Source organism: Bison bison, unplaced genomic scaffold (assembly GCF_000754665.1).
Source record: "Bison bison bison isolate TAMUID 2011002044 unplaced genomic scaffold, Bison_UMD1.0 scf7180017864291, whole genome shotgun sequence".
NCBI classification, from domain to species: domain Eukaryota; kingdom Metazoa; phylum Chordata; class Mammalia; order Artiodactyla; family Bovidae; genus Bison; species Bison bison.
The window spans coordinates 10,692,760-10,720,080 of record NW_011494863.1 but is presented as its reverse complement, the minus strand read 5'-3'; the positions used below and the strand labels follow the sequence as shown (position 1 = coordinate 10,720,080).

The 27,321-nt window shown below is 43.5% G+C and overlaps 3 protein-coding genes and 1 long non-coding RNA gene across 12 annotated transcripts in view; 1 reads left to right on the top strand and 3 right to left on the bottom strand.

Moving 5' to 3' along the window:
* Window positions 1-7,739, bottom strand: part of PCYOX1L (prenylcysteine oxidase 1 like) — a 12,553-nt gene extending 4,814 nt beyond the window's left edge. Inside the window, exons 1-3 of one of the 2 annotated variants that reach the window (XM_010850523.1) lie at window positions 7,606-7,739; window positions 3,195-3,401; window positions 1,548-1,722 (exon numbers count right to left, since the gene is read on the bottom strand). In XM_010850523.1, the coding sequence (XP_010848825.1) occupies window positions 1,548-1,722; window positions 3,195-3,401; window positions 7,606-7,690 (467 nt within the window). In that variant the 5' untranslated portion in view covers window positions 7,691-7,739. The remainder of the gene's footprint in view (window positions 1-1,547; window positions 1,723-3,194; window positions 3,402-7,605) is intronic. The other variant, XM_010850524.1, reaches the window with a different exon arrangement.
* Window positions 7,740-10,421: 2,682 nt separating this feature from the next.
* Window positions 10,422-19,413, bottom strand: GRPEL2 (GrpE-like 2, mitochondrial (E. coli)). Its single transcript, XM_010850510.1, has 4 exons — window positions 19,321-19,413; window positions 16,941-17,094; window positions 15,769-15,850; window positions 10,422-13,638 (listed from the first exon to the last, which is right to left on the bottom strand). The coding sequence occupies exons 1-4, from the start codon at window positions 19,392-19,394 to the stop codon at window positions 13,274-13,276; spliced, it is 675 nt and encodes a 224-aa protein (XP_010848812.1). The 5' UTR covers window positions 19,395-19,413; the 3' UTR covers window positions 10,422-13,273.
* A 124-nt stretch (window positions 19,414-19,537) lies between these two features.
* LOC104996294 overlaps window positions 19,538-27,321 on the top strand; it is a 116,194-nt gene continuing 108,410 nt past the window's right edge. For 5 of the 7 annotated variants that reach the window (XR_826168.1, XR_826167.1, XR_826166.1 and 2 more), the window contains exon 1: window positions 19,538-19,604. This is a non-coding gene — a long non-coding RNA (uncharacterized LOC104996294). Of the gene's footprint in view, window positions 19,605-23,699; window positions 23,794-24,482; window positions 24,589-27,321 lie in introns of all 7 variants that reach the window. The other 2 variants (XR_826163.1, XR_826165.1) reach the window with 2 other exon arrangements.
* Window positions 21,952-27,321, bottom strand: part of AFAP1L1 (actin filament associated protein 1-like 1) — a 77,311-nt gene continuing 71,941 nt past the window's right edge. For both annotated transcript variants that reach the window (XM_010850511.1, XM_010850513.1), the window contains 2 exons: window positions 25,153-25,281; window positions 21,952-23,719 (listed from right to left, as the gene is read on the bottom strand). In XM_010850511.1, coding sequence (XP_010848813.1) covers window positions 23,696-23,719; window positions 25,153-25,281 — 153 coding nt within the window. In that variant the 3' untranslated portion in view covers window positions 21,952-23,695. The remainder of the gene's footprint in view (window positions 23,720-25,152; window positions 25,282-27,321) is intronic.

Genomic DNA, 27,321 nt, shown 5'->3' with positions numbered 1-27,321 from the left:
CCCCACTGACATATCCCCTCTCCAGCAACAACAGCTCTTCCCTGGCTTCTAGGACCACACTGGACCCCATGGCAGCTGCTTTATGCCAAAGTTGTCACCCTCTCTGCTGGCTTGGCCTGTCTTCCCCTGTGTCTTGGTCCAACGAGGCTCCCACTCACCCCCTCGCTAATGTCTTCTTCCCCCACGACTCTCCCCACCTTGAGGACTGGCATTTGCCTGGAGCTGTCGGCTGATGGACTTTTGGATAGTGGCCTTTGGAATGTTGCTTCTGCTCGGGCTGTTCTGTAAATGTGCCGGGTTTGGTTGTTGACAAGAAGCCCAAATGGAGGTATCCAGAAAGCAATTAGAGACTGCTTAGGTAGTGGGTCTGGAACTTAAGGGGAAACTGGGGCTCACAGGTAGAGGTTGTCTCCCACAAAAGGGAGAACTTGGTGCTGGGGGGTTGGATAAAATTGACAAGGGAGAAAAATATATGAAAGAGGAAAGAGAAGTGAAGAACTAACTTTGGGGATACCTGAAGAGTACAAGGAAGAAGTGCCATAAAAAAGCATAGTTATAGGAGTGGGAAGAGCAGAGAAGCGCCAGAAACCAGGAAGGAGACCTGGAGGCCATGAACAAGTGTCTGATCCTGAAGTCTCTGCACCTAGGCCAGGAAACGGAGAACCTTTGGAAGGACTGACTGTCGGGGAGAGCTGGGGACTAGCCTGGTGAGTGAGTGGACTATGAGGGGTTGACAGGGTGACAACAGGATACTTATCCTTCTTATTTGGAGTTGATGCGGAGGGGGCTGGGGCATAAGGAGGAGGAACTGGTAAAGAAAGGTGTTTGTTCTAGATAGGCCTGGAAGACAGAAGAGTTTGTAAATGGTGGTCCACAGGTTGCTTGTGGCCTGCAGGTATGTCTTATTTGCCTTGTGAGATGAACTGGTTGCACATATTGAAAAACTAATCTCACATACAACTGGATTTCCAGTTTCTTCTGAAAAACCGGAATTTGCCCTGTAAGGCTGGCATTCCCACGTGGCCACAGGGGGTTTGAGCAGAGGGCTAGCTGCCCATTCCGATAGGGCCTGGCTCTTCAGGACCCCTCACTGCTTATCCTTCCCTTTCACTAAACTGCTTCATTTATTCATACCCCAGGCAGGCCCTTGAAGGTGGCTGAGTTTGCAACCCATGCTTTTTTTTGGCCAGAGCACAAGGGATGTGGGATTTTTTAGTTCCCTGACCAGGGATCAAACCCATGACCCTTGCACTAGAAACACAGAGTCTTAACCACTGGACCACCAGGGAAGTCTTGCAACCCATGCTTTTATTTACCAGTTTAGCTAAGGGAAAGAGGATGCCAGTGTGACAACACGAGAGATAAGTACCGCTGTACTAAATTAAGTCCCTTCCTGATGCTGGGGGTGTGCTCAGAGCCTGGGTGGAATTCTCACACCCAGTGAGTACCTTTTCCATTTTGACAATGTACAGTCAAGTTGGTTCCTTCTGCACCTCTTTTCCTCTCTCCCTCTGGAAGGCCCTCCCCAAGGCTCTGCCCAGCCCTACCTCATGAACTTCTCCATGACCTCCTCCACCCACATCTGCAGTCTCAGGAAGCTGATGCCGTAGTGCCACCAGAGGCGGAAGAGGTTCAGCAGGTACCAGTCTGTCTCCTCCAGCACGAAGTTCTCCCCATTGAAGATGGCGCTCCTGCCTCCCACCTCGCGCCGGTGCCGCAGCCCTGAGGAGACAATGAAGAGGCCCTTAGGTCCCCTACAGAGGCCCCCCTGAACCCCAGGGGAACCTAGCAATGCCAGAAGCTTAAATTCAGGGCCATCCTGAAGGATGGCTCCACTAAAGGGAATGTGACACTATGTTTGGTGCATCTGTGCTGCTTGTTCAACAACAGTAAACAGTGTGCTGGGGAGATGTCTGGCCCGCCTAGTCAACAAAGAAATGAAAATTAAACTCATATTCCGTTTTAGATGTTTTCCTAACAGGGATCCACTCAGCCATGAGTGAGGGAGATTCAGTCGTCATCCTGGATCGTCTAGGGGCTGAGAGCCACGGGGCTTGCTCTGGAATGGTGGCCCGGGGCACCAAGGCCACAGGGAAGAAATCACAGCTCCTGATAACCACCTGCACTCTACAACTAACAGAGCACTGAAGCTTTGGATCTCACTTCATCCTCTCACAGTCTCGGGAGAGGCAGAACAAGAGTCAGTATCCCCCAGGTAAAGATGGATGGATGGAAAGTGAGGCTTAGAGATTATAGGGCCTGCCCTAAGTCATGGACTTTTCTTTCTTTCCCTCCTATTCCTGTCCCTATATCACAAAGTTCCCCTACCCAGACGCAACCAGTAAGTATATTCCTTCACCATCCTTCTAGAGATATTTTGTGCCAACACTTATAAATGTGTACACATCTGTGAGCTGTCTCTCCCTCCACCCACCCCCATATACTATTAATATACACAGTGGCCTGCACCTTACTGACATGTGCATCTTAAGAGAGTGTTCTATACCTGGGCATACAGGACTTGGCTACTGAATAGTCTGCTGTGTGCTTAAACAATATTTAGTCTCAGATCCTAGTGGATGGGCAGGTAGAATATTTTCAACTTTTTATTATTACAAACAGTGCTGTAACGAGTAACCTTGTGTGTCTGCTGCTCTGTACATCTGTGAGCACACTTACGGGATCACTTCTGAGAAGTGGAATTTCTGCATCCAGTGGTACATATATTTGTGGTTTTGACAGATGCTGCTGGGGTTGAATCTCAGCTCTCTTGCTTATTAGCTGTAGGGCCTTAGCCCAGGTGTATGAGCCTCAGTTGCCTTGGGAGGAGATATAGCACCCATCTTGCAGGCTGGTAGGAGGATTAGAAGTAATGTCTATGTATGACCCAGAAGGATGCCAGGTGCTTGGCAAGCACACAGCATGTGGAAGCCGTTATGATTATAGATTACTGAGAAGCAGTAAACTGATGGGGAGAGAAACTAGTCTGGGGGTGGGGCTGTCAAACCTGAATTCTAATCCGGGCTCTGCAACTAACTCACTGTGTAACCTCAGGCAAGTTCCTTCCCCTCTCTGGTCTCAGCTGCTCCATCTGTAAAATGAGGAGATTGGGCACATGACCTTCTGGCCTTGACCATCTGGGTCACCTGGGAAGGGCCCGAGGGCTGCCGCCAGCCCAAGGATGGTGCACTCACCCAGCTGCTTGACGAAACCCTGCATGTGGAGGCTCAGGGAGTGAAAGGAGGCGGCGCCACTCTCATAGTGCTGCTTGTTGACGGAGATGGTGGCTAGGCGGCCGCCCACGGTCCCCTTCTCAAACACGTCGATCTGCACCCGGGGGCCAAAGTGCTGTTGGAGGAAGTGGGCCACAGCAGAGCCCCCGATTCCAGCTCCAACCACAGCTGTCATCAGGCCCAGGAGGCAGGCGTGGGGAGAGACAGAGCAGGGGTGTGAGACTGTGGGTCACTCCTTCTCAGTCTCCTGGGCCAGTGGTTTCCTAGGTACTCGCATCTCATAGGCTTCTAACATCTCAAAAAGGAAATCTGTAGACTAGTGCTTAGTAAAGTGTTAGCTTCTCAGTCTTTCCGACTCTTTGCAACCCCATGAACTATAGCCTGCTAGGCTCCTCCATCCATGGAATTCGCCAGGCAGTAAAGCTATCAAACAGCAAAGTACAACCTGCAAACTACCACCTACTATAACCCTTATTTTATAAAGAAAAAGACAAGTTAGCAGCAAAGGGGCAGGGAAGAATCTCAAAATTTATTTAAGGGAATAAATCTAGCTTTATACAAACTCATTGAAAGTCAAAGTGAAAGTCACTCAGTTGTGTCTGACTCTTTGCAACCCCATGGACTGTATGTAGCCTGCCTGGCTGCTCTGTCCATGGAATTCTCTAGGCCAGAATACTGTTCCCTTTTCTAGGGGATCTTCCCAACCCAGGGATCGAACCCAGGTCTCTCACATTGCAGGTGGATTCTTTACCATCTGAGCCACCAGGGATATTTTACTATGAATTGGTGAATACCTGGTCACTGCCAGGTAATTAGGTTAGATTAGTATTAGGAATCCACTCCTTAATCCAGGGGTTGGCAAACTACAGCCTGAGAGCCAAATCAAGGCAGATTTCTGTTTTTGTAAGCTGAAGCTTTATTGGAATGGAACCATGCACTTTCTTTTGCTTATTGACTATGGCTCTTTCATGCCAGGCAGAGTTGAGTAAAGTTGGAACAGAGGCTATAAGCACAGCCTAAAATATTTACTCTCTGGCATTTAACTTAAGAAGTCAGCCAACCCTTGGTCTATTGCAACTTCTCACCTGACACTTAAGTCATTTCCACATCCATGTTTGCCAAGCCTTGAATGCACCCTGTGACAGATAACTAGTCACTATATAGGGCACTCTATTCCACTTTGGACTCTTGTTATAGTTTCAGCTTTTTGACATCTTTTTGGGTCTTACCTACTGTCTTTACTTCTCCTCCTTCTTTCCTTAGTTAGTTGCAAACTTAGTTCATATACCACCAATATTCTGATCCAAGTCACTGAGAAAAGTGTGTTACTGGTCAGGGCTCTGAGGTGCTGCTAGGAACCACTGACCATACAGATAGTAATCATTACACAGCACTGAGAGGATAGTGAAGCAGCTGTGAAGCTACTGAGTTGGACAGCCATGCTACCCACAGTTTTTGCCCACCAGGTATCTAAGACACAGCTTTCCTCTCACCTGACAGTCTAGTAACATATCAAAGAAAGGAGATTTGTCCTTACTAGACCCATGTTGGGCTTTCCAGGTGGCGCAGTAGTCAAGAATTTGCCTGCCAATGTAGGAGGTACAAGAGACGCACGTTTGATCCTTGGATCAGGAAGATCCCCTGGAGGAGGAAATGGCAAAACCCACTCCAGTATTTGCGTGCGCACGTGTGCACGTGCACACACACACACACCCACTTGTTGGATCCTAAGACTACTAACTCTTGTCAAGAAGGCAAAACTACAAGTTTCTTTATGATCTGGTCTCCATTTACTTATTCCATGTCCTGCCTCAGCCTTGCAACACTCCACCTTTTTGTCTGCCTCAATTTCTTTTTTTGGCCATACCATGCAGCATATGGATCTTAATTCCTTGACCAGGGATAGAACTCGTGCCCCCTGTAGTGGAAGCACAGAGTCTCAACCACTGGACTGCCAGGTTAGTCCCCTGCCTCAGCTTCTTTTGCTGTGGAACAGACTTCGCCCTGTCATGCCTGTGCCTTTGCCCACGTCGTTCCCTTTGTCAGAAACGCTCTGTTGTCTTTTGCCTTGCTGACCTCTGTGGCCCTTATATGTCATTCTTAGCTGGCTGGCCTGACCTGCCTAAGACAACTGTCCCTCCTACATATTCCCACAGCATACTCTCCTTACCCTGGCCTGGTCCATGGGACACTACTCAAATGATCTGTCAAGGACTGAGGGTCCCTATGTCCCCAGATTCTGGCAGGCAGTAGAGCTCACTATTGCATTTTGAAAGAACAAATTACTTCTTTATTCTCAGTGTTTACAAAGCCGCTTCCAAGGATACCCTTTAACCTTTTAAACCAAGTGCTTCCCACCCTTTCCATTTTTGACAAAGCCCTGAATTACCCTTTTTTTTTCCCCCCAGAGAAATTGCTATCACAAGACCTGGAAGCTGCCTAAAGGCTATAGGGAAGCAGAAGACCTCATCTCACTAAGAAATGGCTCCTTCAACACCAATGACCTGACACCTGCTCTCTAGTCTGTGGTAAGATTTGCTGGACATAGAATGAATGGAACAGAGAGGGCCCTGTAGCAATGTAGATTGGGATCCTGGAGGATAGTGGGTTTTACCAGTGAGCAGAAACCCATTCTCTGCAGAGAGAACAGCATAAGCAGGGCCCGGGTGGAATTCTGGGGGACTTTTAAGGGTCTGATGCCACACCGAGGTGTTCAGATTTGATCATGAAGCAGCCTGAGGGTTACAACATCTTAACAGGAAGCCCCTCATTCCCATTGTGGGTAGAGTCCAAGCCACCGAGGATGCACAGAGGCTCTTATCAGAGCAGTGAGGAAAATTAAGAAAGTTGCAGGAAGCTTGGCATTGCCAAATCTCTTGCCTTGATGATGCCTGGGGTGAAGTGGGTAGGACCAGCTGGAATGAGGCAGGCAGGAAGTTCTGCATTGGCAGAAATGGTTGAGCTGTGAGAAGGTCCTACCCCTTCCTCAGTGGTCACTGGTAAATGCCATGCTCTGCTGCCCTTTCTCAAGAGATGCGGGAGCCCTGCACATCAAGACCTTGCCTGCCTCACTTCCCCATCCTTCAAAGCCTGGCTCCAAATCCATCTCCTTCATCAAGCCTTCTCTATCCACTCCAGCTCTCAGGATTCTCTCTTCTCTGAAAACCCTAAATGTTTAGTCCTAAATTGATTTCTGGCATGCTTCAGCCTGTCTTAATCCTTTATGGCCTGAGCTGGGGTTTGGTAATGCAGACCTTAGCACTGCACTGGCCCCATTATGTCTGTGGTATTCCCATGGGGCAGCCCTCCCTCCCAGTGAGAGTCACTCCTCTCCCACACCAGAAACCCAGCATCTCTGTCTACAGGAATCTGATATATGAGGGACTTGAAAATCTTTGATTCATGTTGAATTAAAATGACAAATGTTAAGAGAAAAAAAGTATAAACAAATATGGAATGTTAGTCAGTTATATACATGATGAAGTATTTAGAAGTATGTCCTCATGTCTGCAATTTATTTTGAAAAGCATTAAAATCTAAGATGGATTAATGGACATGTGATAGGTCTGTGATAAAGCAAATATAGTAGCAGTTTCTTAACAACAGAATCTAGGTGCTGGGTAAAGAGATGATCAATGTGTAAGTCTTTCAACTTTGGTCTAGGTTTGAAAATTTTCAACATAAAATGTTGGGGGAAAAAAAGCAAATAAATAAGACTGCTGTGAAAAATTCCTCATTTTGTCATTCAACAAATCTGTCCCCAGAGGACTTACCATGGGTTCTGTCTCTCCTAGAACTGTCTCCTACCCTCCATGAGGTTTTTGGCTTAGATGTTGCTTCTAGGAAGCCCTCCCAGAGCCCACAAAGACCGGTGACTGCCCTTCCTCTATATTCACAGTCTTTCTCAGCCTCAGCACTAACTTCCTTGTATTGTGCAGTCTCTCCTCCTCCGGACAGGAACTATGAACCAGTGCCTGCTACACAGACGACCCTCAATAAACCTGTGTGAATGACATCATCCAGACAGACCAGAGTCCTGGGGGCACCTGGCAAAGAGCCAGGTCGAGGGCAGATACTTAACGCCCCTGAACCTTCTGGTGAGATCAGTGACCAGTCCTGCCCCAAGGGTCTTTTCTGCCCCAGGTAGCCCTGGACACAGGCCCACGCCTCCCTCCCCATCAGCACCTTGCCTACTGCGGTCCCCTTCCTCGCCCAGTCGCAGTGCCTCGGCTCTTCTCCACCCAGCTCCTCTCCCGAGGACCCCTCCCTCGTCCAGCTGCCTTCCCCTTCCCCCATCCAGCTGCTCCCGGCTGACAACCCTTTTCCCTCGCAGCCCTCCCCAGATCTGCACCCCACCCAGTCCTTCCCGCACCGATTTTACTGGGCCGGGCATCGCCTGTAGCGGCGGCAGCGAGGAGCGCGGCCAGCGCGGCGAGGAGCCGGGCAGCGTGGGCCATGGCGGGCAGCGATGGGGGCAGCACGCCGGGGCTCGGGCACTGGAGGGTTGGCGCTGGGCTCCCCGCCCCGCCCCAGCGCCCAGCTGGCTGTTCCGCCTTCCAGCCTCGCTGGTCACAGCTTCTTATTGGACAAGCGGCAGTCCCTCTTCGGCACGAGGCCCTCATTAGCCGCATCTCTCTAGGGGCAGGCTCTGTCATTGGCAACTTCTCCGTCCCGCCTCCTGGATGCGGTTTCCTCATTGGCTGGCTTGTCTTGCTCCGGCGCAGGTGCGCGCGCTTTGGGTACTCAGCATCAGGACCCGGGCCCAGCTCCGGAGAGATTGATGATAGAGAAAGAACTGCAGCTTTGACGATCTCCGTTCAAATCCAACCTCTGAGCGTTAGTAGCTCTGTAACGTGCCTTCTCCGTGTCCCATACAGTCTCCTGCTCTACCTTTCTAGGTGGTTGTGACAATCACGTGAAATAAGGCACGTGAAATCACTTGGCAGTGTCTGCAAGTGCTGGAGATTGCTGACCAACCATGCAGCCAGGATGGCTAGACGCTACTTGTTTCAGCATGCTGAAACAAAGCCAGATGCTTTCCAGACTGCTGTTAGTTACCACGTGTCTTTGCGGCTTTGACACACAGTTTGTGTCTCTGCCTTCTACTTCAAAAACAAAAGAGTTTCATCCACTCTTAGAGGGGAGAGGAAAGGTAGAAAGGAAGAGATAAACTCCATTTTCACTAAGGAAACAAAAGCAGCTTCACTATGGCTAGTTAGCTACAGTATAAAGGACAGATTTCCTCTCACAGAAAATAAAATTGGGGATGAGTTTCAAAATAAAATAAGGAAAATTCATGTGTATTCAGTCAGATTATGGCTAAGAATAGAAATAGAAAGGACTCTGTGAAGAGTAAAAGGTCATAGAGCTGAGATTACAGCCAACTTTTTGAGTCTTAACATGGCCAAACTGGATTATTAGTAAAATGGTAGATGAATAAATATGCATTTCTCATAAAAAAAAACACCCCAAAAAACACTTTTTGGTAATATTTATGTTAAAATGCAAAACCAGACTCAAGATACTCCTTTAAATTACTATGTTTTCTTTTTGGCCTCACTCTGTGGCATGTAATCTCCATTTCAACTTGTGCCCCCTGCATTGGGAGCAGTCTTAACCACTGGAATGCCAGGGAAGTGCCTTCCTTAATCATCTTTTAAAACAAGCATTCGTTGATCGCTTTGTGCCATGTTCTCTTATGTGCTAACAGTATGATCCATGCAGTATTTTTTTTATAGGGTAAAATCATATTAAAACTCAACTTTGCTTTTAATTTTAGTAAGTAAATGTTGCTCAGTCATGTCCGACTCTTTGTGATCCCATGGACTGTAGCCTACCAGGTTCCTCCGACCATAGGATTCTCCAGGCAAGAATACTGGAGTGGATTGCCATTTCCTTTTCCAGATCTTCCCAACCCAGGGATTGAACCCAGGTCTCCTGCATTGTAGGCAGACGGTTTACCATCTGAGCCAATTTTAGGGTCCTTGGTAATTCTAGATTTTACAGCTCTTTTCTCCTGTTAGGAAAAAATTCTTCCAATCCCACAATACCATGTGTATCAAAGTTGTAGGACAAATTCAAAAAAGCTGTTTAAGAGGAAAAGCAAGGAGCCATAATCCTGGTGGCCAAGGTACTAGTAGTGAGACTGGGAGTGGGGTTGGGTGATTCCATCAGTTATTTATTGCTGCATAACAAACTACCCCAAAACTTAGTGGCTAAAGGTAACACTTTTTTTTGCCCATAAATCTGCACATTGGGCAGGACTCAGTGAGATGTCATCTGTTCCATGTGATGTCAGATGGGGCTGTTCCACTGGGGACTGGAAAGTCCACTTTCAAAGTGGCTCACTAAGGTGGCTGGCAGGTTGGTGCTGGCTGTCAGCTAAAAGCTCAGCCATGGCCCTTGGTTCTACTCCACTGGCTACCTGAGTTGGCTCTTTGGTTTGATGGCCAGGTATCAAGAGTGAGCATCCAGAGACAGGAAGGTGTGGGTCAGAAACCAGCAGTGTCACCTCCCTATAATCTACTGGTTCAGATTCAAGGAGATTTCAAAGCTGTTTTAAAACCTCCAGTGAATTTGAGAATGGAAAAGAGTAAGGATATACTTACCAACTAGCTCTGGGATTGTGAGAAACAATGGATTATGGAGCCAGGGTGGGAAGAATGATGAAAATGCAAAGCCAAAACTACAGAAAAGGCTGGCTACAAAGAGGGGCACTTAGCCAGGAGGCTGGGTATGTGGAAGCCAGTGGAGAAGCAGAGGTAAAGACAAGGCTAGGCAAAGGTTGGGAAGAGCACGTGGAAGCAGGCAGCCACATGCCAGTAATTGGATTGAGAGGATGGTCAGAAGTTCTGCAGTTCGAGTAAAATGATTAAAGCAGGTAAGATGATTAGAACCAAGAAGCAGGCACAAGAATATAAGGCAGTGCCAGACAGAAAGGCAGAAATAAATAGGAGTCTAGATTGAAGAAATACATAGAAATTAGAAGGAAGCAAGTCAAGGAGGTAAAAAAACAGACAAGACTTCAACACCAAGGCAAAATGACTGCACTGCATCCACTGGCCTGGGCAGCTGTGAGACCCCAAGTTCCCTCCACTGAGCGTCAACAGGTCGGTCAGCAATCAGTGAAGTGACCATGTCAATACACAGTATGATTCTGGCAGACAGTAAATACATGAAACGCAGTAATTTCAATTAAGGTTTTATTAACGTTTCTGAAGATTATATTTCACCTCTGTCTTCTTTGATTTTGCTTTAGTGTTTAAGGATGTTTCTTCATTTATTAAATCCTTTGCCATGAAAGAGCACCACGTAACTTATGTCAGTACAAACTGAATGATTCTTTTATAGTGGTAAGGAAAATCCACCAAAGATTCATAAAATCTAAGTACTAAGACACCAAGGTCCCTCTTCACATGAGCCAAAGCTTCCTTACACATATCATCTACATGCCAACAGTATCTTTTTACTTTACCATCAAGATGAAAATAAGAGAGCCGAGACAACCTTATTTCTCCAGTCTAAAAATGTACACTTCCTCAGTATAGTTTAAACAGACACACACAAAAAACAGAAGTTGAAAGGAAAATAATTCACTGTGACTGATTAACTTACAATTATTTTTTTATAGTCAAGCACCAGTCTTCCCCTTCCCCTAGACTTTAGGCAACTATGAAAACAAACAAAAAACAATGTGTATAAAAAGCAATAAAAATAAATATTCGAGGGCCTACTGTAATAGGCAATTTGCACATTTCATTTAATCCTCGTAATAGTTTGAGAATTGTAACTATTTTACAAACATGGAAGCAGGCTCAGAAGAGTGAAGTGACTAGGCTGGGAATTATGTTCAAGTTGATGCTTACTAAGCATATGCTCTGTTATGCTGTGCTGGCTCCTGAAAGCCTTTCCACTTTTTGAGATTCTGTTACAGCTCCAGCTTCTAAATTTGTAATTTTAACTCTGCAAAACTACTGAATAATAGAAGAATCTGAAATTATTCTCAATCTACTTGCTAAAACAGGAGGTTGCAAAGAATACTGAAAAACTCTTCAAGTAATCAGAACATTCCACACCTAAAATTATGGTTATTCTAATTCATTTGTAATGAATAGCTAGTGATCCAAGAACAAATGGAAAATCATAATTGCCTCACTTTCTTATTGTCACTATTTGTCATTCTCAAAGGAATGAAGGCAAAAGAGAAGAGACAAATTCCCATTGTGAGATCTGACTGCTCATTACATTTACAGGATGTACTTAGTGGAATGCCAAGAGGTTCTGGTTTTAAAATCTCACCACCAGTCTTGTTTGCATCTTAGAAGTATGCATTTGTTTTTTAAAGTGTCTAATCTGGTGGAGGTGGTAGTACCCATTAGGGGATGGTTTTGAGGATGCATCTGTGTCGTGTGCTGAACTATCTATGATGTCTAAGAGGCTGTTTCACCACCCCACAGAATGGGGTCATAGATTCTAGAAGAAATGGATTTATTTTATGGGAAAGTAACTTAAACCTAAACCTAACAACAGTTAATTGTCTGTTGGGGGTATATTTGCATGTTCATTATAGAACTGTTGAATCTTAAACACTAAAGTTAATATCTAGTTGTTTCTTACTTAAGTTCTCACTGAAATTTAGTTTACTAGTTTTAGAGATTTGTTTTTTTTCTTTGAGTCCAGTCCTAAAAAGACTGTTTTCACACATAGTCTGAAGAAACTGAAAGGGTGAGATTAGATCATTAAGGTGGCTTCTAACATTAAAATATCTATAAAGACCTCCTTTCTAATGTTCGATTGATTCATTCATTCACTAACTCATTTACTGAATAAATTTTTTATAGAACACTATCTATAAGACTGAAATAAAAAATATACACATTGGCTCATTACCTCTAGGAGGTCAGTACATAAAAGGGGAGCTAGATGTTTACATGTGACATAAGACAGATAAAAAAACTAGGATATAAAGCTAGTTAATGTAAGAGAGGTAGTGAATTGTGAGTACCCCCCAAAAAAAACCCCCAAAACAAAAACTCCAAGCCCATTATAACTAAATGAAATGAGGAATCATAAGAACCTAACATTTTTTGGTCCTGACCGCCTCCCTACATAATCTAATCATGGATCACAAGATAAATCTGACAAAGTGGCAGAGGATTTAAGGGCCAGTGGAAAGAGAAATTGTGGTAAACTACTTGCATAGACCAGTTTAGGTCATTAGCTGTTGGCGCTGCCTCAATTTCCCTGAAATGATTATACACCCAGGGAGGCTGAAAATAATTTGAAGACAACTCAGTAAGGAAAGCACAAGGTTTCTTGGCCAGACTTGCTTGCAAGGGACCTGGTATCTTGATTTCTTGCCAGTCTCTGTCTTCCAAGTCTTTCCTGGGGCCTTAGCCTTGTAAATGGGATTTGAAAAGGGAAATGAGTGTGAATATGAAGTCCACCTGGCAGAAACTATAAGGACAAAAGATGGTTAGAAGAAAAATAAAATGAAAAGAGTAGGCTCTGAAAATCTATGTGCATAAAAATCAATCCAAATGATTTAAATTCATACAGCTATAAAGCTTTATCATTTCAGTACCCAAATGTTAAACCAATCCCTACCACCTCCTCTTCCCACCAAATTCAAGATCGTATTCAATTTCTGTTATAGAGACCAGAAATGAACGTTTAGTTGAAAACACATAAACATACAACTCATTTCCACCTTTAAAAAAGATTTTGAAAAAAAAAGAAAAAAAAAAAAGATTTTGGATTGAAAGTCATCAGAGTACCAATTTTAAAATAATTTTCTTCAACACATTTTGATAAGGCCACAGGAACACTTGTCACATTGTTCAAATGCCCAATGGCAAGACTTCTGATGAGACCAAACAGGTCACATTAAATCAATAGAGTATCTCAGAAATAAAGCCAATATGACTAAATCCAAAACAGATCACATGAAGTACCTCATGTACAATACGAACCTAGTTTAATAAATAAAGGAATCACAGGTGACTGCACTCTGGGAGAACATGCAGTTCCTCTGGGCCCATTCATAGTCTTCTCTGAGACTCTACTGCCACTTCCACCTGGGCAAGTCTAATGGTGCGGCCATGAAGCTTGTAGCCATCTTGCCTTACGAATGCCACGGTGCCAGGCTGCACCCCAACACCAGCTGGCACGTGACAAATGAGTTCATGCTCATGAGGGTCATATTTGTCACCGATGGGTGTCATCTTCTCCAGGCCGTGTTTGGCGAACACACTTTTCAGCTTTGCTTCTAAAAGTGACAATCCTCGGAAGATCTTCTCCAGAGTGAGCTTCTGGTCCGCAGGCTCTGTTTCTTCAGAAATACACTCTGTAGTCTTCTCCAAAATGTCTGCGACCTCCACCAAATCCTTACAGAAACTCTGAATTCCTACAGAGAAACCAGACACTCTTACTGTTTGTGAGGAAATCACTGTTCTTGAGAGCAGAGTTTGGGGAAGGCTCAAAGAGGTGGCTGGTATACTAGGTACCCCAGGAAATGCAAAGATTGCCACATGGGATTCGAGGATCATCACCAGTGATTACCCTCGCAACCAAACTGATGAGCCAACATTTCTCTTAAAACACATACATCTAGGAAGCCGCTTAGGAGATGGGGAAGATCGTTAGAACCCAAGAACTAGGTAAGACTATGTACAAAAGGTTCAGAAACGTGTCTTTTTAAAAACTTGACTTAGTTTTATATGCTTGTTTTATCTATGGGGTGAAGGACAGGGAGGCCTGGTATGCTGCAGTCCATGGGGTGCAAAGAGTCGGACGTGACTGAGTGACTGAACAACTCACCTTTACATATATTTTGAAAATTCCTGCCTGTCTCATTTGTGCTAAGGCATGCATTCTCAATAGGAAGAAGACATTCATTGATGGGGGAATAATAACAGAGGAGTTGACAAGACTGTACTAAGGAGGAGTAAAGGAGTGGTTTATTCTTGAGGATTAGCTAAACAGGAACAGGAAAGAAATATACTCCATAGATGAGGTAAGTCTCTAAATGCCTGCTACAAAGTTATATCTTATTGTTTGTGAGGAAATCACTCTGTTCTGTCCGCTGGAGACAGGCCACCAAGCTTGTCTAATTTTTTTAGAGTCACATAAACTTTATAAAAGTGAACTCAGTTGTTGAGAAATCTCATTACTTTCAATGCAGCATTCTTCATTTTTCTTAATAGAAATGAAGGAATATCATTTTTGTGTGGTAACACAAAAGCCCTGGTAGGAGCTGGTGAGGGGCAAAGGACTTTGTTGATCTAGTTTTAACCCAGGGACAAGTTTAAGGCCCTGTATCAAAACACACAGCCAATAAGAGAGATAATGACAGAGGAGAGACTTCCCAGGTATGTACTGTCTGGATGGAAAGGCTGCAGTTTGCTGAGCCCTGATAGTTGGAAATATGCGACTAAAACTTGGATGAAATATCAGAAACACATTTGGGGGTCAGTACTGAGTTATTTAGGAATACAATTTCAGGGTTAGTATTTATTCAGAGTCTTGAAACATGGTATCTAAAGCACTGAATGAGAATCAGAAGGCTAAGCCAAAGGAACGGCGTTGGATGGGACACGAATGGAGTGAATCTCGTGTATGAATAGCAGATAAAATCCAGAGAACAGGAAGGAGTATGAGTGATACAAGGGAAAGAAAAACAGATTAGGGATCAGGGATCAGTGGATTCATATCTACATCTGACATCAAATAACTTTTTCTAGCTTGCCTGTAAGAGGAGACTGGACTAAATAGTATCCAAGGGCCCCTCGGGCACTCCATTCTATGTGCAGTAAAAGTATAATGCTCCATATTAAATTGTGAGTATAGCAAGTCATCACAGATTGCCTTTTACCCTTGAATCTCTGTTATTCAATTAACAGTTTCATGAACAGATTTGGAACAAGATGTGGTACATTTAGGAAAAGATTTCTGAGAGACTTTGAAATGAACCAAGAAGATGATTCAATGCCATCAGTGAAAAAACAGATTGATCTAGCACAGCCATCAGGGTTATCTGATTCCATGTGGTCTGAGAGCCTCTGAGTTGTAACTGAGCAAGCTGTAGAACACTGACAGTAACACAAATGATTTTTGTCTCTAGTTGTGAAAGTTGTCTGGTAATTAATAGTTAATTATTACATTCTGGATATAGACCAGTTTTGCTAAGATGAAGCAAATTTTAGTATTTTCTTTGGATCCTTTTCTGAACATCTTAATGATTCACTTCACTTGTTCATTAAAAAGTTAAACAGAATTGCCTGTACAGGCACTAGAATAACTGTACATGCTTGAAAAATAACAAAAGTCTGGTGAAAATAAAGGCAAACATTATTTCAGCAAATGGTTCATTTTCCAACATTCCCAATAAGCAGCGCAGAAAGCCTATGGAATAGAGGAAGGGTACAGTATAGGTTGGTTAAGGACCCAGATGTATTTTTTGCTAAGTTCAGTGTGTAGAACTGCTAGTAAGTGCCCTTAAACTAAAAAATATTTTAATTATTAATAAATCTCTCACCAAATATCTTGGCATCTTCTACACATCTCTGGGTTCGCCTTCTTATATTTTCACTGTCAGCTACAGCTCTCTGGTATCTCACCTGAGCATCAGAAGCAAAGTCAAAATGATGAGAAAACAAATGCTTATTGGTAGAAAAGAAACTTTTTGCTTATTTTACAAATTTTACCCTTGGTATAGATTTTTATTAAAACAAACAAGCAAAAACATTAGGAGTTGTATAGGAATCTTGTATCAGCTACTCCAAATTCCCAGAGAAGCAATCTCTGTTTACAACAGTTCTGATAGGCTGTCATTTAGGCTGCAGTTTGAATCCGTAACAACTGTTTTCAAGCTCATTATCTTCAGAAAAAGCTTTTTCTGAAGTCTTCACCCAACACTGCCACCCTCCAACTTTCTTTTGTTGAACTGAAACTCTAGGACAACCAAGAGTAAGTTTTTAAAATATGTCATCTTGGGACTTCCTTGATGGTTCAGTGGTTAAGACTCCATGCTCCCAATGCAAGGGACCCAGGTTTGATTCCTGGTCAGGGAACTAGATCCCACATGCTGCAACTAAGACCCAGCACAGCCAATAAATATGTATTAAAAAACATATGTCATCTATTTGAAGGCAATTATTTAGCCTCTTTAGTGTTTTTTTCTTTCATTCTTATAATCCCTGGTTCCTTTCATTATTCTCGTAAGACATACTTTCTAACCTCATTGCCCTTTCTGGGTGGTCCTGCTTTGGAATTACTCTATTTCTCAAAATCTGTCAGTACAGTACTGGCACATTAAGCCAGATAGAGTCTGATTGGCAGAATAAAATGATAAATGACCACATTAATTCAACAAATATTTATTGAGTGTCTACTACATGCCAGGGATTGTACCTCCATTGAAACTACCAAAATATCAGATATCTAAGTCCTGTGACACACCAGGAAACTGAACAAAGATGAGTATCCGTAGTCGGCAATGTTTTTGAACTACTACAGATTATTTTGCTCAGTATATCTAACAAGAGGGAGTAAAGAGCTAATTAGAGGAAACAGTTTAAAAAACTGACTTAAAAAACTTTATGTGAATATTTAAGCCAGAGAGATGTGACTACAGGTAACATAAACAGATAATAGAAAATATGATATATATTTCAGACGATATGAACAGATAATATAAAATCTACCTACTGTTAAATCTTGGACTTCCTTCTCCAGTTTAACAGCTTTTAGCTTTAAGGCTCGTTCTGCAAGAGAGGGTCCCAGTTCATCAGGGGGGTCCTCAGAATTGCAGTCTTCACCAGCAGTTCTCTGAGTGGCAGTGCTGAAAGGATGCAGCCATCCCCTAGCCATGACAAACAGCCAAAGTTACAACAAAGTTCAGAGACTGGAATGCTTCCCAGATTGACTCTCTCTAGACAAAGTGCTTTCAGTTTCAATAACACCACAAACACTTATAATGTGCTTGTGAAGTGCCAGATACAGTTGACAAGATTTTATTAAATCATCTTTTCATCTCACAATATGTGAGATAAATACTATTATCATTCCTACTTTATAGATGAGAAAACCAAAGTTCAGAGAGGCTTATGCCTTGCTCAAGATCACATTGTTAGTATACTGTTGAATCAGGATACTGAGCATCAGGCAGTAGAAATAGCTGGAAGTGGGGATACAAAAGTCAGCAAGAGAACACCAAATTATAGTACCTAGAACCAGCAGAACAATGCCAGAAGCAAGAATTCAAAACAAAAAGCCATACAGTTCAGGTTCAGTCTCTCATTTTATAAATGGGGAAAATTAACCCCAGTAAAGGTACCTTATCAAATTGGAGTAAGGCCTAGAATTCTAAAGCTTTCTTGATATACAAGAAAAAAAAGCTTCTAATGCTTTTACAAGCTCTAAGTAAAAGGCTTTTATAGAAGAGAATTTGCATTAGGAGAAAATGAGTTGGGAAATTACCATGTAAAATCAAATCAATCAAAAACTTACAAAACATTTACTATATGTTGTGGACTGTGAACAGGTGAATGAAATAGATCATATAGAATATGTAGTTCAGTTTACATAAACATTTTAGAATAGCGGTTTGTAGATTTTGGATTGCAGCAGTTTTGAACCCCCTGTTCAAGGAAGTTTCCATTACACCTCCTGGGTCCTCATAATTTAACTTGAAGTAAAACCATCAAGAAAATCTGTGGGTGCAAAAGGTCTTAAAAACAAATAGTTTATTTATATAAACTGGCATATACTGAAGAGTGGCCACTAAGGTGAAATCTAAATGAACGCTTAGTAGGGGTAAAGGAGTTTAGTTCAAGAAAGGGAAGAAGGAACCATCAGTTTAAGTGTGTGGTGAAGATTACTTTTTATCTTTCATGCTAGTCCTGAATTCAGTTATTATAATCTTATGTCAAATTATACATGATTACCAATTTTTAGTTCAGAAAATGTGGTCATCAAACAGGGTGAAATAGATCCTTCCTCCTAAAGTCCTAAAAAACAACATTTATCCAATTAAAAATAGGTCAAAATATCCTCAGGGCCAGTTGAAGGGAACATGGCTAGGGCCCAAATCATGAGAAAGAGGGAAGTTGTGGTGGATTCATTCAATTGCTACTCTTTCAGAACTGGAGTGGGGAAAAATTTTATTAGAAGGAACCATTTTGCTCCCGATCACTTCCCTACACCAAAACCTGCCAAAAAGATTAGGGGAAAAAAGCTTGAAACCCAGAATTCAACCTCTCATCCTAGTGCTGGGTCAGGTGTGTTATGGTAAAAAGGGGACAAATAGTTACGCAAAATTTTTGGATTTCACCGTAATTTACTTTTCAGAGATCCAACCTTACCCATCCCCCTACTCAGCAATTTTTATTTTTTCTGGTAAAGAAACTGTCAACAGGGAATCGTCCCTGAGAATAACGAACATTGGTCACTAATTAAAAGGGCCGATTCTACAGCCCTGACTGGTTTTCAGTCTGAATTCCACCACTTCATGGGTATTTAAGTTTGGAGACATTACTCAAAATTTCTAAACCACAGTTTCCCCCAATTAAACGGGAGAATAAAAACAACTACCCATAGTTCTGCAATCGGCAAGATAAGTGATCAAAAAAAGCTGCTGCAATGATAAAAGCAGCAACCAGAACTTAAACTCCTGAAGGCAGGTGGAAGGGCCGTCTGGCAAAGTCCAACGCCCTCCTTTTACTTACAGGAAAAGTGAAGCTCAGATATTGGTTCCCCATTATGTTCATACAGGGTGCTAGGAAAGAATCCCGTCACCTGTAAGCGCCAAAGCTGGAGAAAGGGGGGGGAAAGGCACGTCCCCAGTTCAGTCGGAAGAACAATTCCCACCTCCGAGGGCGTGACCTCGGATCTTCCAACGTACGTCGGCCAGACAAGGAGGCGCGGCTGTGAACCTCAGTTTCCCGCTCTGCAAGATGGGGCCGTGAGCGCCCAGTTGTAGAAGCCGAGAGGCTAGAGAGGTCCCCGCGTCCTCCAGCCCCAAACTGCCCCTTCAGATCGCTCGTCCCTCATTGTCCTCAAGTTCCCAATCCCCACCTGCCTCGCTTACCTGCCCTCGGACGCGGCATGGGCGGCCAGGGGCTGCATCCGCCGACGGACCGCCCACAGGAGCCTGGCGGCCATGTTCCCACCTCGGCTTACGGAAGCAGCGCATGCGCACTTGCCCCAAATGGCGAGCTACGTTCGCTTCAAAAACCACGCTTCCCAGCAGCCTTCGCGGGCTTTTTTCTCTTAGGGCCCCGGATGGGAACGCCACTTGTTGGTTGCTCCTGTGCAGTTCCCTACCCGGTCTTTAAGCAACGCAACTCTTCCGGTCCCTGGCGTGTTCCGCGGGTAGGTTGGTTTCCTGTGGCAAGGGAGTAGGTTCAGTGCTAGGCGAGGAATACGCGGCGACCACAGGGAGTAACACTTGTGCCCTCAAGGAGCTTACATGAGGTTTTACACAAGGTGCAAACACCATATGAGGTCAAAATATGACCCTTATTTAAACGCGAGGGGCTTGGCGTTGCGGAACCCTAGAATACGATATGACCTAGTGTGGGGCGTTTTCCCAGGGGAAATAACGTTTGACCTGAAAGCGGAGTAACGAGTAAATGAAAAGAGAAGGCAAATGGTTCAGGTAGAAAGAAACAGCATCTGCAAAGTCTTTTTCGTCAGTTCCCCCTCCCCCCTCCACTTACTGTGATTCGAAATGTGTATTTTTTAATTTCTCCTCACTAATGTGTACACTCCATTAGGGCAGAGATTTTATTTTTTCTTTTTGGTCTGTTCATATTTAATAAACAGTGGAACAGTGCCCTAGTGTAGTTGTTCAAAATCTTTTTGTCTAAAGAACTTGAATGTTACAGTGCCATTACGAGTTTAAGGGGCCACTGACCGTAGTGTGGAGGAGATTGGGTCTAAGAAGTGGGGAAACGAGCTGTTGGACGGGTCCATGCAGGGAAGGGGTGTGTCCTGTCCTGGGATTACCTCACCAGAGAGACGTTTGTAACCACCTTATCTAAAATAACTACTATTTTAGGTATATCCAGCAGTTTGTTTTTGTTTTTAGTGTAAGCTTCATGAGAGTGTCTGCCTTGTTCACAGCTGTGATTTCTGACATCTAGTACAGGGGCAGGGGAGCCTGGTGGGCTCCCGTCTATGGGGTCACACAGAGTGAGATACGACTGAAGTGACTTAGCAGCAGCATGTACTGCTGCTGCTAAGTCACTTCAGTCGTATCTCACTCTGTGCGACCCCACCAGGCTCCTCTGACCTTGGGATTCTCCAGGCAAGAATACTGGAGTGGGTTGCCATTTCCTTCTCCAATGCATGCATGCAAAGTTGCTTCAGTCGTGTCTGACTCTGTGCGACCCTGTTGACAGCAGCCCACCAGGCCCCTCTGTCCACAGGATTCTCTAGGCAAGAATACTGGAGTGGGTTGCTATTTCCTTCTCCGGTAGATGTTCTAGTATTTGTTAAATGAATTAATGAAGTTGGATGGTGTCAGTGGAGATGGGAAGAAATGGATGAATTTTAGAGAGATTTAGTATGGAAAATTGACAGGTTGTGAGTTGTGGATACTTGGAGTTGCCAGACTAGTTACTGGATAATCCTTAACGTCAAAAAAGTTTTTTAAGGAAGGAGGAGTGTGCCTTCTTCTGAATCTTCACCTTAGCGTGGCTCGTTCGTACTGTAGCTGTTTGAGTCATAGTTTTTCTCTGCTTGTTTGTGAGTTTCATAAAGAGAAAGCTGGAGTCTCCTTATATTCTGTCCAAGGCCTGGCTCAAATGTGTTATAATCAGCAACCTTCTGTTTCCTTTTGACCTTAGGAAAACATGGGTTAAGGAGTGATCATGATTCTCTTACATAGGAGAAAACAGGCTCAGAGAGGTTGGTGAACCTGCTCAAGGACCCCCACTGAGGATACAATGATACTAGAAATCTGATAATCTAAACGCTTTGCAATACTGGGGAGGATGGAGCTTCAAGTCCACCTTAGAACCATGGCCCTACCCTTTGGAAAAACAACCAAACCAGAAGTGGCATCCACGCTGTAGCCATTTTGTTAAAACGTCTGGTAGCTAAGTTACACCAGGTGTGCTGCATCCACTCATTAGGTGCTTGTGTGCTTCTGAATGCTGCACTGCGAAGGAGGGAGGACATGAGTGAAGTAGAACCTTGGAACCAAGAGGAGGGGGATTCTAGGGTCAGACTCCATGTATTCAAATGCCGACTCCACCACTTCTTAAATGTGGACTTGAATAAATTACCTAACTTTTCTGGGCTTCCATTTCCTGAACTGTGAAAACTGGGATAACAGAACCTATCTCACAGGGTTTTGGTGAAGATTAAAGGGAAAATCCCTAGAGAAGTAATTAGCATCAGCTTTGGCTACATAAAAGGCAAAAGTAAAGTGTGGAGCCCTTTGCTCAAGATTACTGAGTGGGTAACAGAGCAATAAACCAAGCACAGAGCCCTGCTAGGCATGGGGCCCTCTGTGACTGCACGGGTTGTATGTCTTGTAAGCCAGTCATCGCTAACAGTGCCTGATGCATGGTGAGTGCTCAGTAAATGTTAATTATTAATTTTGTGGGGTAACCCCTTCAAAGAGCCAAGATCTATTGGTGGGAAAAGGCACTCAAAATAACTAAAAATAACTGTAGGAAAGAATGTGACACACATCACATACACAGTTGAATTGCTGGGTGCCATTCCAGGATCTATATTTTAAGGAAGAACATTGGCAGTGCAGTTTATGTGAGCTCCATTGTCATTGAAGACACTCAGGTGGAATTTGGATGAAAGATGTCAATTATGGATTGGTTACCTTTTAGCCTTTAATGGTTGTTAAAACCATGTGAAAGTCATTTCTTTAGTGGAAAGGACGCAAAATTTGAGTCAGGTGTTTCTTATCTAGCTAATAACCACTATGGCTGAACCTTTCCTATTTCTTGGACAGTGTGCAAGATGCTTCCTGTGTGTTATCTCATTGAATCCCCCCAGTAGTCTTGGGAGAAGAGTAGCATTGTTAACATGGTTTTCACAGGTAAAACAATCAGAGGTCAAAGTCACAGCTGGTAAATGGCAGAGGCGGAGCTCAAGCAGCCTTGTCTGGATCCAGGCTTATCAGCCCTAAGCCTCATATTCTGCCACTGACAGCTGGGTGCTTTTGATCAGGTTATTTTACTTGCTTTGGTCTGCTGCTCCCTCAGAGGGTGATACAGTTTGGGTGAGGCTCAAGTGTGTAAAGCCTTAGGTAAGTAAAGTGTGTGCAGCCCAGAGTGTCCAGAGGCTTCTCTAGGATTTCCTTTCTTTCCCCTTGAGTTAACCTTTGAGCTTTTGCATTTAAATGATTTTTATCTTTATTGGAGGGAAAGGTGGTGAAGGCCTGTAATGGGCCTACAGTGTTGATAAAGTAATGAATGGCACAGTTAGAAGACTGCCTGGGACTTGAGGTCCCTGCTCTTCTATAAACATATCAAATGTTTATAAACGGTTTAGCACCCCTGTGGCATAAATGAGCCACCATCCTCTTGGTTTTCTGTGATAGGTTTACTTGATAGTAGGGTTGAAAGGGTGGATGGTGGGTCTCCAAGTGCGAAGTAAGGTTAAAGACATAAAGAGTATCACCTGGATATCTGATCATAGTAATCATAGCTCCCAGAGCCTGAGTGCCGTATACATTATGTAGGGAACTTCATTGATAGCAAATGATCCCACCCTACAGTGCCTGCAACACTCTGTGGACATTAGAAACCTGTGCTTCTGAGTAGCACTGTGAGCTTAAAATATGTCAGCTGCTGAACTTCTTGGCCTGCTAAACTCCTCTGTGCCAGATCTCTGATTTGAAAACACTCAAATCTGGGATTCTAGAATCTGTGTCATGAGGAATGATTGTAGAATTTGCATAATCTCTGTAGTTTTTGTTCACTTCATGCGAATAGGGATAATGGTATTGATTTTTCAGCCTGTTTTGCCTAGAGATTGTCAGTAAAGCCCAGTGTGAATCCATTTGGCACAGGTGTTGTCAGATGATCGAGTCCCATCTCTCTGTACTGCACCACTGATGCCTCAAGACCTTCCTTTTTCCTATGGACTGGGAATGGGATGCTGAGAAGGGGATGGAATGGCTTATTCACATGTGCTTTCATTTTTCTTCTTCAGAGAGGAAGGCAAAGACATTCAACAAAACCTTACAACTGTAGAGATTTCTGTCTCCCTCCGCCCCCATTTCCACCCTCTGTAAAGTTATAAGGATGCCCTCTATTTCCCTTTTCTACTTCTTTTCTTCCCATATACCCTATAATCATGCAGACAATAAAGGTCTTTGGGATGGCCGGAGAGTTTGGGCTACTTCCAGTCTTCTGATGTCTCCTTGTGAAAAGGCTTCGCCTTGGATGGACAAGGTGTTATTTCCTTTGGATGAAATCCTCATCTTTTTTCTAGGTCTTCTTCATTTCCCATTCCTGAATAACAGAAAAACAGGGAAAAAAAATCGGTTTGTTGAATATTCAGATGTAACTTGCAGGATGAAAACAAGGTAAAAACATCCTTGATTTCTTTCTTTTCTGTATCCTCCACATCCTCAGCAGCAAGTCCTTCTCTACCTCCAAAACCAGCTACTTCCTATCACCTCCACTAAACTTTTCTAATCTCTCGTCAGAATTCTCCTAACTGATCTCTCTATCCCCCCATCCATTTTCAACATAGTAGCCAGAATGGTCTTTTAAAAATGTAATTCATACCCCAGAATTCCTTGGTCCAGATTTGCCAATGACTTTCCATTATGTTAGAATAAAATCCAGAGTTCATCCAGTGGCCCATAAGGATCAAGGAGAAGCAAACTCTGGCTCATGGATCAAATCTGGCTCACTACATATTTTTGTATGACCCATCAGCTAAGAATGGTATTCAGATTTTAATATTTCAAAAAAAATTTTTTTTCATGACACCTGAAATTTATGTGATATTCAAAGTTGTGTCCATAAACAAAGTTTTATTGGGTCACTGACATGTCAGCCACTTCTTTACATATTGTCTATGACTGCTTTCCTACTATGATGGCAGAGGTGAGTGGTTGTGAAAGAGACCGTGTGGTCCACAGAGCATCAAATATTTACTGTCTGGCCCTTTCCCGAAAAAGTTTGCTGATGTCTTGTCTAGGTGGTCTGGCCTTGGGCTGGTTACTTCTCTTATCTCCTGCCCTAATGCTCAGGTATTTGTTTTCAGGTCCACACTTTCTTATCTTCAATTTTGAAACCAGACGGCTCTGAGACCAGAATCTTTTTCAAGTGTTTTGGCACAGATTCAGTGGCCTGGCCTGACCTGATATGAGGTTGTTTGAAGTCTGTTTATTTAATGTGCTGTGAATGTTTGTGTCTTGCTATAGAATTATCAACATGTTTGCTTACAGAGTACCTCCTGAGAACTTGGGGTTTTTCATCATATATAGTATATGCACCACATAACCTTTCTAAAATTCAAAAAGTTCTGGAACACAGCTGGCCCCAAGTTTCACTCCAATCTCATGGAGTGAGCTGTTGACTGGGAGCTGGAAGAGATGGGTTTGCATCCCAGCTCTCTCGGTGATGCCCTGCGTAACCCTGGGCAAGTCCCTTTACTCAGTTTCCTTACCTATTAAACGGGGCCTTTCTTGTCTCAAGACATACTGTAGGTTCAGAAACCAAAGCTTGGTAGAATTATGTATTAAGAAAGAGTAAATAGCTTCCAAAGGAGATTTGAGGGTCTTGCTTTCTGAGCAAAGTTTGAGTTTTACTGCATGGATATATTGGCAAATCTCTGTCTTTCTCACTAGCTGGTTTTTTTTGTTCTTGGTGAGGTTCTATAGAAAGGAAGCTTCCGGGTCTCTGAATTTTGATTAGCCAAAGTGTCATGGTACCTTGGCTTTTTGTAGCACCCTTCCTTGATTGGAGTTTATGATGGATGGGCTCCTCTTCCGTAACTCGGAAACACAATTGACAGGGAGAGGTTGCTCTGGGACATTGTTCTGGGGTTTATTTGCAGTTTCCTGTTGATGACAAGACATAGTTACACTGGTGAAGTCTACTACTCACACAGCCTGCCCTTCAAAGAATGCCAGTAGAAGACATTGTCCAAATATGTCAGCATCAAACAGGGTAAGGGGTGCAAAATACCTGAGGGCCTTGGAATAAATTTATGATTAAATGACTAAAATTACTAAAGTTAAAATATCTGAATCCTCACTGTGCACCAGACATTGCATAAATTGTCATAGTTCATTTAACTTTTTCAGTATTTAAAGCAGATGCTTATTATATTGTTACATTTTACAGATAAGGAAAATGAGAAGGTAAAGTCACTGCTCAAGGCCATAAAGCTGGTGAGTGAGACAGCTGGGATTTAAATCCCACAGTCCTGTCTCTTAACCTCTCTTCTGCATTCCTTCACGTTTTTTACACTGCCTTTATTCCTTAAAATTTTCAGGTGATTGCTTAGTATCTTGCTGGATGTAGTTCCTTGAATGTAACATACCAATAGTTAAGCCTGTAGGGAATTTAGAGAAAACTTTGTCCAAAGGCCATCACAAGGATCAAAAGTGGAGGGAAAAGCTCTGTGGAATGTGAATGTCAGGGCATGCTGGTGGGAGGAAGCATCTGGGATGAGGGAACCACTTCTACTCCTCCACCAGTCCTCTGTGATTCTCGGAAATTGTTTTGTCCCTCTGAGCTTTTCTGTAAATGAGGTTGGAAATGACCCCATGGAGAGGAAGTGTAGGAGTAGAAGAAACTGCTCTGGCTTCTGAGTCATGAGGTGTGGCCTGACCTTGGATGACAATAGGAATACTGTTTCCTTGTCTAAAAGCAGGTATAAACATTTATTAATTTGACAAGCATTTATTGCACTTCTACTATTTTTCAGATGTATATATGTACATACAAACTGTGGCTAAGTGCCATGAAGCAGAATAACAGATGGGACTGTTGGTAATTTAGACCAGTGGTTCCCAAATGGGGACAGTTTTGTCCTTCCTGGGGATGTTTGGCAATTTCTGGAGACATTTTTGGTTGCCATAACTGGGCATGGAACTCCTGGCATCACATGGGTAGAGGCTGGGGATGCTACTAAACATCCTACATGCACATGACAGGGCCTATACAAAATTACTAGTAGTCGTGCTGGGGTTGAGACACCGATACAGACTGAGGGCCCTGAAGAAATCCCATTCAGCATGAGGATTGCTGGGAGCATTAGAGGCAATGGATGCGAAGCCCTGAGGATAGGGCCTGGTACACAGGGGATCCCAGGAGGGGGCCTATACCAATGGCTAAAGCAAGCCTCTGGAGTCAGACTTCCTGGGTTTGGGATCCTGTAAAGAATGCTCAAACTACCGCACAATTGCACTCATCTCACATGCTAGTAAAGTAATGCTCAAAATTCTCCAAGCCAGGCTTCAGCAATATGTGAATCGTGAACTTCCTGATGTTCAAGCTTGTTTTAGAAAAGGCAGAGGAACCAGAGATCAAATTGCCAACATCCGCTGGATCATGGAAAAAGCAAGAGCGTTCCAGAAAAACATCTATTTCTGCTTTATTGACTATGCCAAAGCCTTGACTGTGTGGATCACAATAAACTGTGGAAAATTCTGAAAGAGATGGGAATACCAGACCACCTGACCTGCCTCTTGAAAAATCTGTATGCAAGTCAGGAAGCAACAGTGAGAACTGGACATGGAACAACAGACTGGTTCCAAATAGGAAAAGGAGTACGTCAAGGTTGTATATTGTCACCCTGCTTATTTAACTTCTATGCAGAGTACATCATGAGAAGCGCTGGGCTGGAAGAAGCACAAGCTGGAATCACGATTGCCGGGAGAAATATCAATAACCTCAGATATGCAGAAGACACCACCCTTATGGCAGAAAGTGAAGAGGAACTCAAAAGCCTCTTGATGAAAGTGAAAGAAGAGAGTGAAAAAGTTGGCTTAAAGCTCAACATTCAGAAAACTAAGATCATGGCATCCGGTCCCATCACTTCATGGGAAATAGATGGGGAAACCGTGGAAACAGTGTCAGACTTTATTTTTGGG